Genomic DNA, 13,361 nt, shown 5'->3' on the forward strand with positions numbered 1-13,361 from the left:
AATTAAATGCTGAAATAAAAGAGGATGAAAAGAAAAAATTGATATAGTTATGTCTAACAGAAGCTCTATAATTAAAAGTAAATTGTGTATTAGACAAATTTCAATACTTTATTAAAAAAGCTTTATTTTACAAAAGATAACTAAATTCAATTCAATTCTAACAAAATAATATTTTTAATTCTTCATATAAAATTGAGATTAAAATTTTTTCAATCCGTTGTTTCGAAAATACTATTTTTTATTTTACATCCCAAAAAACGTTTTAAGAGATTTTTTTTACCTGTAATTTGGGATTCCAATTAAAAAAAAAAATTGTTTTATTTTTCAAAGCAGCTTTTGGGGCATTTGAAAATGATTTCTAATAAAAATTTTCAGGAACACGAAATAAAAAAATCAATTCACATACTAATCCAATATTTTTTTAATTCTTTATTTGAAACTCTCAAGATAACTCGAGTTTAGTTCATTTAAGTTCTGCTACGATATCAAATAATTAAATTTTCCAATAAAACTCGTATACATAAATTTATATTGCTTTATTTTTTACCATTATTGTGTTTCAAAAGCTGTTAATTTAGTCAATTGTCAAATTGTCTCTATAATTGACTGAACTTTGGTTTCTTGACTAATTATAAAATGATATTGAGTGACACAAATAAATAAAAATACTTAAATAACTGGACTAACACGCAGTAAATCAACTAATTTACTTACTCCTTCAAAATTTATGTTAATTATTTTTTCAACTAACTGTTAAACTCTCCAAAAATATTTGGTACACACAAAGCAAACTCATTCTCGAACTCAACTTCTAGAAGAGCATATAGTGGAGGGATGAGCTACGATGCTCACAACGTTCGACGAGACTCGAAAAATATGAACACTCTCCCGAATTGTTCTTCCTCATTGACTTTCGCTCTTAAAGACATTGTATAAAGTGGAGTGGTGTCTCCATTACTAAAATTTATTAAGGAAATATTGTCAACCATACCAACCATACTCTTAAAACCCCTCAATTTTATAGCAGAAATTCATGAATATATTTAATAATTTAAATAAGTATCGAGTAAGTTTAAGTATCGACTATTTTTGTGAATTCCAAATATCGAGTGAGGAGATAACCTGCCATATAAACAAGCTTTTTTTAGTGTCTCAAAATAATCGAAATAATATTTAAAGTTATTTAAAAGTTCCCGAAGAATTATATATAATATTTCCGGTAATTTTAATAAATGAAGTATTGAGAAAACACTTTTACAGAGGCCTATTAAGTAACAAAATGAATACTAATCTTAGTCTGACAGTAGTAAAAATAGTAAACTATGTGCTATTTTGTTACCAATATCAAGACATGACAGATGCCTGAGGAAAATAAATATGGTTCGGGACAAATTTCTTTATGCCGCATACATGTGTCAGCAATAAATGGTTTTCATTCTTTAAATCACTTTCGACTATCTTATTCAAAAGCTTATCCCTCTCTTCATATGCCCCAACAATTTTCTGTATATATCCACCTACAATTACATATATACATACGTATAATTACTAAGTACATTTGCTGATAGGCAGTCTTCAGGTAGTCACTCATCCGTTGCTCATTTGCACACTTCGTTCTGCTACTGTCAGTGAGAAATGTATGCTCTTTGCGTTCGATTGCGACGATTTCATTGCACAAAAACTCGTGCGAGGAATTCATAATTCGTTCCACATACAAGAGAGCGTTTTAACATAATTATCAAATGCTCGGCGCACGCTGCTTGAATTTTAAAACTTTAGCGAGAAAATCCCGCCCGTATTGTAATTTTATTTACTTTTTTTTTGCTATATTCTTAATTATGCAACGTGTGTATTTTTTCATGGACTTCAAAACAGTGACAAAACAACCCACTGACTTTTTAATCTAGTGAGTCTTAGCCTGATAATATAAAAAGTTCAGTATTGTCCAGACAAATATCAGAATAATTTAACTTAACTGCAAAAATTTGGCAATGAATTCAACATCTAATGGCACTTATTAAAACATTTTGACTATTTTCTCACAATTTTTTTGTGATTTTACGGAATACTCATTTTACGAATACGTATCCTCTCACAAAACTGTATTGAAAGATTAATATGTGTTCGCGATTAATAACTACCGATATCACAGTTAAAAGTGGCATAGTAATTATAAACAAACCAATGTATCCTTAAATACAACTCCATAAAGTATTTGGGCGAAACTGTTGTAAATTTATTTTCAGCATAAATATTCTTCATTAACCTTCTGTATAGTTCTTGGAATTTTTTACTTATTCAAGAGTGTTTTTCAACGAGATTTTCTTGACTTTCATAAGACTGAAGAGAATCCCATTAATTTTACAAAAGGTTCCTTGTCGGTTTATACTGGATATTTGTAAAAGATATCGAATTTCAGTAAAGGCTACTGATAAAGTTATCGATATTCTAGAGTAATAGTGATCTTTGACTCATTAAATATCTAAATATATGTATATTGTTTGCTCACTTTTAACTTAAATTTTAGTGCTCTGTGTAAAGCTTTAGTTTTTCCACCCACATCGCTATAGGTAAGATTTAATAATGAAATTCGATGAATAGTATATATTTTTCAAAACTTGTAAACATTAAAACTGACTTACAGCGTTGAAAGCTAATATTTATTATATTTTATATCTGAAATAAAAGATACTGACTTTACCGCGAGCTTAATACATCCATTCTATAAAGCATTCATAATCCTCATTATGAGCATCTTCTGCATCTAATCTCAAATATATATAGTATATAAATATAATTAGTAATTTGTTGTCCCATTCATTTTTAAAAACGAAGTATACTATATAAATATTTATTGGTACTCATATATTGTACATAATTAATAAGTCTACATATTTCCATAACAACATGCCGCGCATATATTTTGTCTAGTGTCGTCTGACGCATCGACAGACGTGTCGTCTTATTTCCTGATGCTAATGTGGCAGCCAATGCCTACTGTGAATATTCAACAATACTTAACCATTTAGAAATTTCAATACTAAGTGCCTATATACAATTGACTTATCCCTTTTTCGGCAACACTTTTTGTAAATAATTATGCAGTAAATGCTGTGTATTGGCTTCAGCGAAGAAACGAACAGCGTTTTTTACGAAAATGCTTATTTCCGCAAACAATACGTAAACAAACCAAATACTTGAGCTTTTTTACCCAAGTAAAATGAGACGTCATTCAACCTTGTACGAGTTTTTTTGTTTAAATTTGAACACTTACTTAGACAACAATGGATATCTGCAAGATTTTTTTTTCTCAAAACTTTAATGAAATATTTCAGATCCTTGATTGACACCACTGTTTAAATCATGGAGTACATACTACCGTCATTATCATTATATTATATCCAAAGGTATCTTATAAAACCCGCCCAATAGTAGCTTTGTTAACACAATCTTGTAGTTTGATCTTGAAGTATCTCAATCCGAACGCTTCTCTTTACGCAACTGCTGTTTTGATGTAAGCAGAGCCACATCGCAGAATGCAATTTCCCACATACCCATATTAGGTGTTCCGGACTGCGATTACATAAGCTGTTGAGTTCTTCCATGCATACCTCGATAATTGTTGATTTAATGGGGATTGTTTTCAACCAGCAACTTGGCTACTTGATACTACTCTTCATCAGCTTTAATATTTATAACTTTTTATATAATAGTCTAACTCCTCAATTATTTCTATATTTTAATTATTTTAAACATATTTCTTTGATTATTATTTTTTTTAACTTTTATGTATTTTCTTTTTTTATAGTTTACTTATACAACATTGGTCAACGATTTATATCTGTTGCCACACCTTTTGATGCTGCACGCAATCCGAATGCCTCTCCAAAGTGTCGCAGGCAAATGCGACGTTTTCTAGACGGCTTGAACAACTTTGATTTCTGGGCTTTGAAAAGTAAGTACAATTCACTTACATTGTTAATACATTTAAAACCTTAAAATTTATTATGTAAATTAAAAATTTGGAAACTAAAACAAAGCTTATTTAGTTATACTACAAATAGATCACTTCACCTCATTAAGGAATTGTGAGGAAACTTTCAAAAATTTCAGCAACTGGTCTCAGGTCAGCAATATACTTATATAGCGCTTATATTCACAAAGAATTTCTTACCGATCTAGCGATCAACTTGGATGTCCATTTGTTTTGAATAATGCTACTTGGGATCTAAATATTTTTCCATGTTAAAAAAATCTACTCTAATCTAACTGTTGAATACATTTCTTGACGACTAACTAACATTAGCCTCCCTTTCCCAATCCTGATCTGAGATAGTTAAATGTTGATCCAAGCTAGTATTTTATTAAAAAAGGTGATTTATAGTTTAGGATTTTTTCGTCACCAAGAAGTTCGGACCGAATGTTGTACGAGAAACTGCTTATTTGTCGGTACAGCCGCTAAAAGACCTCAGAGCATACCATCAAAATTGACCAATCAAACTCATGTCTTTGTATGGAAAACTTTTTTAATTTTACAAGGTATCAATCAATGTATACATATCTAATTGTATACAACTATTCTATTGAAGTAGAATATAATTAGCGTGTAAATCAATTGAAATTATAAGTTTTTTCTAATTGCACTTACTTCAGACTAAAATAATTTCCAACTACAATATTATAAATACAATTTCTGAAAATATATCCCGATCAAATCAAAAAGCTAGTTCACATAATTAAAAATCACAATCCATTAGCATAGTTAGCAAAGTAATAAACAAATAATAATAAAACAAATTGCTGTTAACAAAAGTAGTGAATTCACACTAAAAGCTTACAAAGCTTTTTGGCCGCAAGCCAATATTTGTAGTTGCATACTCAAGGTCGAATTGACGGAAAACTGCAACTTATTTAAACAAATACGAATTGCAAGAAAAACTCAAAACATGAGTGTGAGCATACACTTGCATAATGCAAAATGAAAGAGCCATAAATGCACACCAAAGATAATGAAAACGAAGAAGCGTGAAAAAGCCAATACAGCACGCTTATGCCAATTGGTTATGACAAATAGCCAGCAAATTACAAAAGCTTTCAGAGAATACAAGAAATAACTGAAAGTCTTCTTCTTCTTAATTGGCGTAGACACCGCTTACGCGATTATAGCCGAGTTAACAACAGCTCGCCAGTCGTTTCTTCTTTTCGCTACTTGGCGCCAATTGGATATTCCAAGCGTAGCCAGGTCCTTCTCCACTTGGTCGGTACAACGGAGTAGAGATCTTCCTCGTTCTCTGGTTCCCCCAGCGTCGAATACTTTCAGAGCTGGAGTGTTTTCGTCCATTCGGACAACATGACCTAGCCAGCGTAGCCGCTGTCTTTTAATTCGCTGAACTATGTCAATGTCGTCATATATCTCATACAGCTCATCGTTCCATCGAATGCGATATTCGCCGTGGCGAACGCGCAAAGGATCATAAATCTTTCACAGAACTTTTCTCTCGAAAACTCTCAACGTCGACTCATCCGTTGTTGACATCGTCCAAGCCTCTGCACCATATAGCAGGACGGGAATTATGAGTGACTTATAGAGTTCTGTTTTTGTTCGTCGTAAGAGAACTTTGCTTCTTTGCCTACTCAGTCCGAAGTAGCACCTGTTGGCAATAGTTATCCTGCATCGGATTTCCAGGCTGACATTGTTGGTAGTGTTTACGCTCGTTCCAAGATAGACGAAATTATCTACAACTTCAAAGTTATGACTGTAAACAGTGACGTGAGAGCCAAGTCGGGAGTGCGACGACTGTTTGTTTGATGACAGGAGATATTTCGTCTTGCCCTCGTTCACTGCCAGACCCATTTGTGTTGCTTCCTTGTCCAGTCTGGAGAAAGCAGAACTAACGGTGCGGGTGTTGAAGCCGATGATATCAATATCATCGGCATACGCCAGAGCCTGTCTCTTATACACATCTAGATGTGTATAAGAGATAAGGAATCGCCTTGTCTGAAACCTCGTTTGGTATCGAACGGCTTGGAAAGGTCCTTCCCGATTCTGACGGAGCTTTTGGTGCTGCTCAACGTCAGCCTACACAGCCGTATAAGTTTTGTAGGTATACCAAATTCAGACATCGCGGCATAAAGGCAGCTCCTTTTCGTGCTGTCGAAAGCAGCTTTGAAATCGACGAAGAGGTGGTGAGTGTCGATTCTCCTTTCACGAGTCTTTTGCAAGGTTTGGCGTATGGTGAATATCTGGTCGGTTGTTGATTTGCCAGGTCTAAAGCCACACTGATAAGGTCCAATCAGGTGGTTTTAATCTTTCATATAATACGCTCGATAGAACTATTTTTTAATACAAATCGACCGAAGTTGAACGACCAATTGTTAATTGTAAAATATTCGAGAAAAAATACCACATTGACATTGAGATAAAACTTAAAAGTAATAAAAAAGTTAATTAAACAAATACAAAACACCTCTATTCGAAACACTGGGAATAATTACTTCGATAGACTAGTAAGAATTACTTGGAAGAATGTTAAAAAATCAAATCCAAAAGTTTTAGGAAAAATTTTAAATAAGTTTGCAAGAAAAATGATAAAGTGCACTAAACATTTTTCGAAGCAAGATGTCAAAGCAAAACAAAAAAGGCAAGCCCAAACAAAAAAATGAGATATTTCTTATTATAATCGATTGCTTAGAAATGGAAAGGAGAACATTGTAAAGCCAGCTTTTCGCAAAATACGTTATGTAAGAAACATTTAAAACTTCCAAATTCCAAGTTCGAAAGCTTTATAATACACTCTTATCAAACTTTCCTGAGAATATAAAAAGTAATTAGTTGTTGTAAGTCCATTTTCACTCCGAGTACATATGTTCTCTGTTATTTTACACCACATATTAGCAAAAATTTGTTAAATTTTTAAGCAATAAACCATTGTAGTCATACGAATTTGTAATTCCAACATTCGGAGCTGGGAATTTTTTCATACGAAAAGCACGATTACATTTCAAAAGAAAAGAAGAATTGTTCCAAAGTGACATTCACCTAACGATACTGAATTTCAGCAGTTGTATAGTTTTATATTTTTTTTTTTTGCGATATTACAGAAGCTGTGGCGTCATATGAAATTGGGGAAAGTACTCGGGTGCTTTGAAATATTATTAAGATATTGTATATCTCAAACTGATTTTTAATTCTCTGAATATCCGAAGTATCAGATTAATATTGTAGTCTGTTGACGATTGTAAACATGCATGTGCATACACATGTTCATCGGTTCGTCAGAAAGAACAACTAATCACTTCTTTGAAGCGCTGTTTACTTAACCTAATATGAAAGTGTAGTAATCTTCATTAACGAGGCATATTCAAATGTATATCGGACCGTGAACAAATCAGTAAAATTAAAAGAAAAAACTTTTATCTATATATTTAAATAACAACAACTTTCATCTATAGCATGGACCTATTTCTGCCAGAAAGCTCAACAGCTTGGAAGCCAGCTAAAAATAGTGATTCACAGAGCTCTAAGCTATCATGACAAACTTCGTAACCTCAACTAATTGTTATGCGAATAAGTTTACACCAACACACATATCAAAAATAATTGTAATCTATCATAACAACTTCGTCTGTTTACACTCGTAGATCTAACAAACCTTCGTGCTGTCGTGCAACATTTCGTATGATTTCCAGTTTTCGTGTAACGCAATATCTGCAAATGCTGCAATCAAAATTTGAAGGTCACTCAACGAACTTTACCCAGTTTAGAAGCTGTGACCGCCACAAATCACTAGCAATGGCCTAAGCGTCTCAAGTGCACTTAGAATCACAGCCTCCGTCATAGTCAGTGCCACAGCCATTTACTTTGCCATACATATACGCACATATCAGAACAGCAGCTGCAACAAGTTGCAAAGAATTGAAAATGACTGGAAGCTATTAACAAAATCGAGTCTTGAGAATCGACGGCGCAGCTGACTGCTGCGGCCGCGACCCCTTCGCTGCTTCGTCGTGTTAACATTGACCAAAACCGAAGTGTAAAACGCCTGCTGGTAGACATACCTGTATGAACCATGTTTGTGGTTGCAGCAATAGAGTCACAAACTACAACAACTTCTAGGTGCAGTAAGAATGCACAGCATATCAGCTGCCGAGGGGTTTATTGCAGGCGCAGCTTCGACGCAGACTTTAGACGTTTAGAATTTTGTGCTTTGGCTGGCTGAATAATTTCAGCTTTACAGCCACATATATATGTATGCATATTATATCTGCAGCAGTAGCTGTCTGCAAACTGAAGTATATAATATATTTACATATATATTCGGCATTAATAAATGGTTTTGGCTACTAAAAGTTAATTAAAAGTCATATTTTTATCCATATGTGTGTAAGTTCGGAATACATATTAATTTGATGTGATACAACACTAAATTTTAATGACCAATTGCATTCAAGCACGCATATGCCTCTGGCTAGTCACGTGGTACAAGTAGATATGCTTGCGAGTAGCGCTTTACACCAATCCCGATTAGGATGGTTCAATTATGAAATTTAATAAAAAAAACAAGAAAAAGCGAGAACTTACGAGAGTTACGCCGAAACTGGAATATCCTTCACAAATAACGAATTTTCTACACAAGAACTTTATTTTGTTCGTTCAGTTTATACGACAGTTATATGCTATAGAGGTCCGATCTGAAAAATTTCTTCAGATAACAAATTTTTTGAAGATTTCCCATCAAATAAAAAATGTGTACTATTCTATAAAGATATGATTTGTCTAGCACCAATTTGCAAACGTTTTTCGATCTGGAAACTTTCTTTGTAGAATACACGGATAACAATTCATACCAAATTTCGTGAAAATATCTCATCGATTAAAAAAGTTTTCTCACGCAAGGTCATGATTTTGATCGTTGAATTTGTGTAGCCTATGTATATATATGCAAAAGCGATAGCGGAGACTCTGAGGTTTATGGGCGATCGTTGTCTAAAAAGCTAAGCGACTAGTTCACGTACATAGAAGGAGGCGAACAAAGCTAAATCCAATCAAATGCTCAGACCTTTCCTCCGGTTGTTACAATTTTGTTATATTCAGCGTATCTGTATACCCTGTTCAGGGTATACATAATGAAATCCAACAGAATGTAGGGTAAGGGTTTAGAACTCGTCTTGGATTGGCATACACTCAACGATTTATAAGAAGAAGTGTGCTGCTCAACTTAAAGCACTGAAAAATACAATAAGGATAAAAGTTAGAAGCTAGTCAGAATAAGAAGCCGTATTAAGTTGGGTCCACTCGATTATTTTGATTCTATAGTAGATAAGAAGTTTGTAATATAACAAGGAGCTATACAAAAGTATGGATAGTTCAGTCAACTTTCAGAGCTCTTATTTAAGCTGAGCATTTGTGTTAATACAAATCAAATTAATGGTACTTTAGCAGCCAGAAAATTCTATATTTTAGAGATCTTGCATCCAACAAAACTGCAGTGCGTGTAGGAGTAAACAATTTAGTCAGTCCAAAAGAAAGAGAGACAGAATGAGTGAAAATAGAAAGGCTGTGCAGTGGAAGATTGAAAGCTTTTAAGCATTGAAATGTGTATATAAATGTATATGTACATACATATGTTTTAGAAACAGTTTTTTACTTCGAATTTCTTAAACAGTCAACTGTCGTACGAAAAGATGAGCCATCAATTGAAGGAGAACTATATAAGTATCAAGCAAGTATAACGATAGTAAACGACGCCTTATTTCTCAGTGCACTTTTGACATTTTTCTTCAGTAAAGTTTGCCATTTCATCATGGAAAGATAAACGAACCAACAATAAATCGAAATTGCTACCGCAATTCGGAGTCAGCGGTCTTAACTTTAAGAACGGATTTTTCAATAAGAATAAAACAAAAACGGTTTGAGTTATCAATGAAATTCTTTATTCTTGTGAAAGTACATTTGATGCGATTATGTATGAAACTCGATTTCTTTAGCATGGCCGCCACGGGCACCCTTAACTTAACGTAAACAAGTGTGGGAGCTACATATATGTTCACACTAAGTACTCATGCAAAGTTTGCATAAACCTAGGTTTCAGCAAATCTTCAGGTGGTTTAGTAAGTCTCCAAGTGCCTTCCTCATTTTGTCCACCTCTAATTCGACTATTTTTTATATTCTGCCACCTTTTTTTAATAGAATAAGGCATAACGCCCAAATAACTAGTTTCATTGCATGTGAAGCCTTGTAATACTGATTTTTTTCCATTTTGCGTTCATTTAAAAATCACTACCAAGGTTAAAGCATATGGCGAGTGGCGCATGTTAAAGTTCTAGGCATTTTTCGCAGCATGAAGCATTGATACGTCACACATTTTAAGCATTTTTAAGCCAAGTGCATGGAACGCGAGACTGGTTAAGATAATATTAATTTATATAAGTATGGGTTATAAGTTAAACTTTTAATTATGTATGTGATGTGGCTGGCATGTTTATATCTTTTTAACGTTCTAAAGTGATTTTTCGATTTTTAGTCAATTATGCTTCGCTGCATTTTTGTGCAGTTTTATGTGAAAATTAATGTTTGTGCAAAATAAAGTTAAAACATTGTGTTGAAAAGTAATTTGCGGAATATTTTTTCGTAAAAAAATAAAATAGAAATACGCAGTGCAGAAATAAATTCCTTTCCATTCATATAAAGAATTCATTTATTTGTTATATTTTTGTCCATGTCAAGCAATTTAAAATTAAGAAAAAGTATTAAAAAAAGTAAAAAGATACATTTTTGAAATGAAAGCGAACTTACTCTCAATGCCATAGAGGCCTAAGTGTCGTAGCTTAGAACCAGGGCACGATCATAGTACTATATGCTTTTTATCTCTTTAGGTTAAAAGTCAATAAATTATTTTTCAAAACATAAGCATGTGTTCAAAATTCAGTAAGAATCATTTGAAAATTTTATTACTTCAAAAAAAGAAAGAAAAAAGTAAAAAATAACAACACAGAGCTAATGTGGCAGCACACTAATGTCTATGTATTTTCGTATGTATATACATACATACATACATATGTGTTATACTGATTGTTGCTCCAGAACAATGCAATTTTCTTAGGTCAATCAGGTATTTTTAATGTCAACTCAAAAATTGGCATTGTTATTTTCGTCGTCAAAGCATTGAGGCTACTTTACTAGATTATAAGCGTTGGACGCAAATGCGACATCTAACAATAAAAAAATTGCGGAGTAGCTGCTGTGTTGATAAACATATCTACATATATCCATTATAATTTCAGATATACAGGAATATTTTCGAAGCATTGCTCAGAGCAGTGCAATATCTAAACGAAAATGATGAAGTATGCATAAAATTTCAAACTGATCGTTCCTAAAAAATAATACTATTTCTAATTATTGAGAACTGCAACTAAATACTCAGTCTAATGGATCATAGTTGACTCAGTAATCAGGCGATTTTTTCGTCCTCCCACGCGGAGGACTGCTTCATCATGTGCAGTCCATTCGGCTGACTGTCGATTAGACTGCAGTGTGAAATGATGGAGCTATTATATAGAGCACTCAAAGACTCCTCAGAATCAGTAATTCGTTGTTTTTGTTGGCATATGAACTTTGCACAGACCATTCGCCTCTTTAGGGCGTCAACAGCCTTTATTGTCCTCGGTGTTCATTTCGCCTCTTTCTAACATAGAAAATCTCTTCCCTGGTGCATAGTCCAAATTCAACAGTATTTTTCCCCAAAAAGCAGTGCTTTATTAACATACGAAATGCTATTTAATACATTTTTTGTACACTAACACAATTTGCTTCACAAGTTGTCAAAAAAAGTCTTGCGGTATTTTCGCTAGTTGGCGCTAAGAGCGCATAGTTCTAGTTTTATTCGTCGCATCGGGTCATGCTATACCTTTTTGGAAAGTTCATTTCACGCGCTGACACGTGTTTTGACACGTCGTTTCTTTTAAGTCGTTCGTGAGTTATAGCGTCGCAAACATGGAGCAAGATAAAGAGAAAATACGGCATATTTTACAGTACTACTACGATAAAGGCAAAAATGCATCTCAAGCCGCCAATCAAATTTGTGCAGTTTTTGGACCCGATACAGTTTCCATTTCCACCGCACAACGATGGTTTCAACGTTTTCGTTCTGGAGTAGAGGTGGTCGAAGATGCGCCACGCTCCGGAAGGCCTGTCGTCGAGAATTGCGATAAAATCGCTGAATTGGTCGAAAGAGACCGGCATAGTAGCAGCCGTAGCAACGGTCAAGATCTGGGCATAAGTCATCAAAAAAAATTTTATGAACAATTGAAAATTCAATAAAAAAATACCGCAAGACTTTTTTGACAAACTATTAAATGATCAGAAAAATTATTTCAGTCGATTTAACTATGCCCATCTATTTGTCTGTCTGTATGTAATCGAACGTGCCTCAGTTTTTAAAATATTACACTCGTCCCTTTCTCCCCTTGAAGCTGCTTGTTTTTCGGAACCGCCGATCTCGGAGAGCACATACATATGTTTCTTAGTATGGCAGTATGGCTAAACGATTAAATAGATGTCCTTGAATGGAAAACTTTTAGCTTATATTTAGTTAATTATTCAAGACAGCAGTACAATCTCCAAAGAAATTGTTCAGATAGGACTACTATACTTGTAGCATATGTACATATTTTTTTTTACGTGCGAGGGATGGAAAATACGATGATGCCATATATCAGTGCTGGCATCACAGCGACAAGCAGGGCATTAAAAATCAGCCCTGTACGTAAGCATATTTGCCTTACTTCAGGGTGGCGTTGCATTTTTCTCATTGAGAGGTTTACATCTGCGCTCCTGCGTCCAGGTGACGCTTTCTGTTGTGTAGCAAAATTGATGCGAATTTCTGGATAATAGCCTTTTTTCCAAGGTTCAAGGAATATTCCGACTTCAAGGCAGATGTTGTAAAAATTCAATTGTACTTGCGGTCACTGTGCAGTAGTTGGTTTCAGGATTTCTGCTAGGATCCCGTCCGGCCGAGTGATTTGTTGGCCTTGAGCTTGCCAGTGGCTAATTGCAGCTCTTTGAGGGAAAACTAGGCGATTTGCGGAAATCTTAGAGCCCTCTTTTGGTGTGCATGGAAGAGTGCGTTTAGAAAATAATCCACTTTGGCAGCGGTGGTTCTGCTCGAGCACCGAGTTTCTTTCTTACTATTTTATACCCAAGTAATCAGGGGTTTAAGTTAATAATAAAAATTAGTATTAAATTAGAGTTGCTAAAATTTTAAATCAAAACTATAACTAAAATAAGTACATATGTATATTAAAATCAAAATTAATTAGTACAAATTCAATCAATTTAAAATTAAAGTTATAAATAAGTT

At 34.0% G+C, this 13,361-nt stretch overlaps 1 protein-coding gene across 4 annotated transcripts in view; it reads left to right on the forward strand.

Annotated features, from left to right (window-relative positions):
- LOC108968042 (nose resistant to fluoxetine protein 6) overlaps positions 1-13,361 on the forward strand; it is a 49,148-nt gene that overhangs the window by 21,794 nt on the left and 13,993 nt on the right. For all 4 annotated transcript variants that reach the window (XM_018931794.1, XM_018931795.1, XM_018931796.1 and 1 more), the window contains exon 3: positions 3,809-3,955. In XM_018931794.1, the coding sequence (XP_018787339.1) occupies positions 3,809-3,955 (147 nt within the window). The remainder of the gene's footprint in view (positions 1-3,808; positions 3,956-13,361) is intronic.

This window comes from Bactrocera latifrons, unplaced genomic scaffold (assembly GCF_001853355.1).
Source record: "Bactrocera latifrons isolate USDA-ARS-PBARC rearing strain unplaced genomic scaffold, ASM185335v1 scaffold_20, whole genome shotgun sequence".
NCBI classification, from domain to species: domain Eukaryota; kingdom Metazoa; phylum Arthropoda; class Insecta; order Diptera; family Tephritidae; genus Bactrocera; species Bactrocera latifrons.